Source organism: Phoxinus phoxinus (assembly GCF_949152265.1).
Source record: "Phoxinus phoxinus genome assembly, chromosome: 6".
Lineage (NCBI taxonomy): Eukaryota > Metazoa > Chordata > Actinopteri > Cypriniformes > Leuciscidae > Phoxinus > Phoxinus phoxinus.
The window spans coordinates 20,242,154-20,246,111 of NC_136881.1; the positions used below are offsets into that span (position 1 = coordinate 20,242,154).

The window sequence follows — 3,958 nt, forward strand, 5'->3', positions numbered from 1 at the left end:
ATAATAATAATAATAATAATAATAATAATAATAATAATAATAATCCGAAGGAAAACAATAGGGCCTTCGCCTTTTCAAGGCTTGGGCCCTAAATATCTGACTTCCTGTTGGTCGGAGCTAATGACTGTAAATTAGAAAGTTGTCCGGCTCGGGGAGATAAATATAAATACCGATTTTTGTTACTGTAGGTAAAACTAATACCCCATTTTTGACTAAAGGTGGCACTACTGAGCCCCTCCACCGCGCCCGTTTCTGAAACTTCACACATGCCTAGTACCTAATAAATCTGATATGCATGTTGAGTTTCATGCAATTTGAAGCATGTTAAGAGCCTCAAATGCACCCAAAAAGAATATTAAAGTTTGATGCGTTGCCATGGCAACAGTATTTAAGATATCAATAATCCTTTCACAGGTCTACATCTGCCGTGTGTTTACATTATACAGATGAAGTTTGAAGCAAATTGGGTAAAAATAAGAGGGTGATTTCAAAGCATTTTGAAAGTGACACACTTCCTGCTGCCAGTTGGTGGCGCTATAACTTTGACTCACAATAGTCACATCCATGTGATCGGCCTCTTACAACAAACACACTGCTGAAGTTTCATCAAGATCAATTAATGTATGAGGATGTTATAACACACTTCCTGTTTCCAATATTCGCCATAAACTCGTTTCCTCGCCACGGCCAAACCGTTCGAGATATCAAAAATCCCCTGGCAATTTTTCATCCTCCATGTCTTGACTTCATGCTGACCGAGTTTCGTGGTGTTTGGTTGAATCGTCTAGGAGGAGTATTTTAAATTCCATTGAATGCGTTTTTCTAACTACCCCAAATAGCCGACTTCCTGTTGGGCTGGGGTAAAAAGTCAGAGCACGAAGGATATATGAACCGATGAGATCTATAAGTGTACCGAGTTTCATATTATTCCACGCAAGCGTGTTTGATTTATGGACCAAGTTTTCGGACCGCGTTCCAGGGGGCGCTGTCGAGCCCTCCTGCCACGCCCGGGTACCAGCTTCAGTCCAGCTCTAATGGCCGCGGGTTCTGACATTTGTGCAAAGTTTCAAGAGTTTTTGAGCACGTTAAGGCCCCCAAAAGTGCCCAAAAGGTAGTAATATAATAATAATAATAATAAATAATAAAGAAGAATAATCCGAAGGAAAACAATAGGGCCTTCGCCTTTTCAAGGCTTGGGCCCTAATAAAAAAATTTGCGCGCTCGTTCCGACGAGTCCGGGCCAGAACTATTATGACTCCGCCGACTGATGGAATCATAATACATGATGGAATGATTCTACTACATGTATCTGGAACGGGGCAGTAAAACGGGCATGACTGTTACACGGATCTGCCGGTTTGGAGGCGGATCCGGCCCAGAGTCAGCTGCTATCTGGGATTCATGTAAACACTACATTCAGATTCACAAATCGGAATGAATTCAGTTAGATTGAAACAAAAGGTGTGCATGTAAACAATGACGATTTTTGCGTCATTGAGGACTTTTTCCAGACAAAAAATACATAAATCTTTCATCTCAGGGGGATATGAGGGAGGAAAGCATGGTAATTAAAAAATACTAAAAAGAATTAGGTTTTCTACTGATACAAAGCTTAATGCTAAATCCTGAAGTATCCCTTTAATGACTGTATGTGACAAACAAAATCGTATAGTTTAGAGGAAAGTTTAAAATTATACATTAAATTAATTTTATTGTCACAGAAACAATGCAATTGTGCAAAACAGACCAGCATAGTTTATTATATTTCCCTTGTTCATGAGTTGTGTGTTTTTTTTTTAGGCCTCATAGTATTCATCCTGCAGTGAGAGAGGGAATAAGAGAGCATATCCTGAGCTTCCCACGCCAACCGAACCACTACTCACGAATGAAGGGAGATGTGGAGAGGGAGTACCTGAGCCCTGATTTAAACCTGCTCCGCATGTTCCGCCTGTACAAGGAAAACAATCCAACATCCACTGCAAAGTTCTGGCTCTATAGGGACCTCTTCAAGCAGCAGAACCTCAGTTTTGGGCAGCCAAGAAGTGACACTTGTGCGAAATGTGATGCCCTGTTCTCAAAATTAACAGCTGCTACAACAGATGGAGAAAGGTTGAAGATTGCAGCCGAGAGTGAGCTTCACCACCGGAAAGCTGAAAAAGCGTACACCCAGTTGCAGGCTGACACAGAGTGGGCCAAAGCCAATGATGACTGCCATGTAATTTGTATCGACATGCAGGGGGTAGTGTTCACGCCAAACCTGACACACTCCAACGTATACTATCAACGGCAGCTGGCCAACTACAACCTCTGTATCCAGGAGATGGGCACTGACGATCCTCCTACAATGTGGCTCTGGCATGAGGGCATCGCTCACAGAGGTTCCATCGAGGTGGCAAGCTGTCTTTTGAAGTGGGCAGAAACATCTTTCGCTCCCCTAGTCCAGGCAAAAGAACGGAAGCTCATCATCTATAGTGACCGATGCTGTGGGCAGAACAACAACTGGCGAGTCCTAAACCTCATGGCCCTGCTCGTATCTAGAGGGTACTTCAGTCAGATAGAGCAGAAGTTCATGGTGTCTGGTCACTCCTTCCTTCCCTGTGACCGTTCCTTTGCCACGCTGGACAAGAGGCGTAAGGTGTCCACACTCCACACTCCCAGCGATGTCGCCGAGATGATCCGTGGAGCCAGGCAGCAGCATCCATTTCAAGTAATTGAGATGAAATGTGCGGACTTCAGGCAGCTCCCTGATGCAACATTAAAGCGACCACCTGGCTTCCTAATCACATCCATGATGTGGTTGAAAGTGACAGGTAAAAAACTAAAGAGTTGGTTTTCTGAGATTAACAGTGTTGGGGATATGTGCATGAAAAAATTATCTTTATTGAATTTCTTGTTGAATGAATTGAATGTCAGCTGCTGATCCATGGTGTGTCCACACAAAAGGAAGCCACAGCCTCTACGAGGGATGGAAGACCTGGCTGATCACCAAACAAAGGAAGAATCAACCACCTCCAGCTCCCTTGTTCTTCACCACGTATGCTCGTGCTTACAATGACCCTCTGCCCATCAAGAAGGAGAAGCACTGTGACCTAATGAAAATGCTAGCCTACATGCCAGCGGAGGCCCAAGAATTTTATGGGACATTAGAATGTGGAGAGTAGCCTAGTATGTGTTGGTTATGTGCAGGGTAAGGTGGGGTATATTGTGTAAAATTAATCATAATAGTAGTTGTAGCTTATCTTGTATGCCTTATTTTATGATGTATAATAGGAATATATAGGTATCTATTTATTTAGTGAATTAATGAATGGGGTAATTATTTATGAAATGTATTATAAAAGTTAAAGGAACAAAAAATTATTTTTGTCAATACCTATGTATTGTTCATTGTTCGTACTGTATTGTCCGTGTTTTTGTTCTGTGATGGCAAAAAATAAAATAAATTGAAAGAAAGAAATCCTTAATATTTTCTTTAATGTTCTGTTACTGTATTAAAACTAAGATAGTAGATAAATGGTTTAAAGTGATATGATGAATTGGACTTATACTGTTATTCCACATTAACTGGACATATACTGTTCTTCCACATTCCAGAAATGTAAATTACTCTAAATTTTTATTTTTAAGATTGATACTAAAAAAACTTATCTCATTAGAATTGGGAAGCTTTTGTTGTCTATCTTCAAGTACAAAAAATAAAATAAAATTATAATCAAGAGTCCAAATAAAAAAAAATGTATTATTCAAAATTTGAAAATATGGACTTATATGGTTCTTCGTCTCATACAAACAATTATCACAATGGTCAGATGTCAGGTGGAAACTTTTAAGGTTGACTGATGCAGGTGGCATTTAAGGTTGAGGATTCAGCTCGATGCGATTGGAGGCAGTCTCTGACGGGTTGTCGTCTCTCTGAGGAGTTCGACGGAACCTTACGGCCACAGCTTGGCTGAGTCGA

General features: G+C 41.0%; 1 protein-coding gene across 1 annotated transcript; it reads left to right on the forward strand.

Annotated features, from left to right (window-relative positions):
• Positions 1-1,303: 1,303 nt before the first annotated feature.
• LOC307000221 (uncharacterized protein) lies at positions 1,304-3,334 on the forward strand (the record flags this gene model as incomplete). Its single annotated transcript, XM_079615651.1, has 3 exons — positions 1,304-1,380; positions 1,801-2,810; positions 2,914-3,334. The coding sequence occupies 3 exons, from the start codon at positions 1,304-1,306 to the stop codon at positions 3,159-3,161; spliced, it is 1,335 nt and encodes a 444-aa protein (XP_079471777.1). The 3' UTR covers positions 3,162-3,334.
• Between the last annotated feature and the right edge of the window lie 624 nt (positions 3,335-3,958).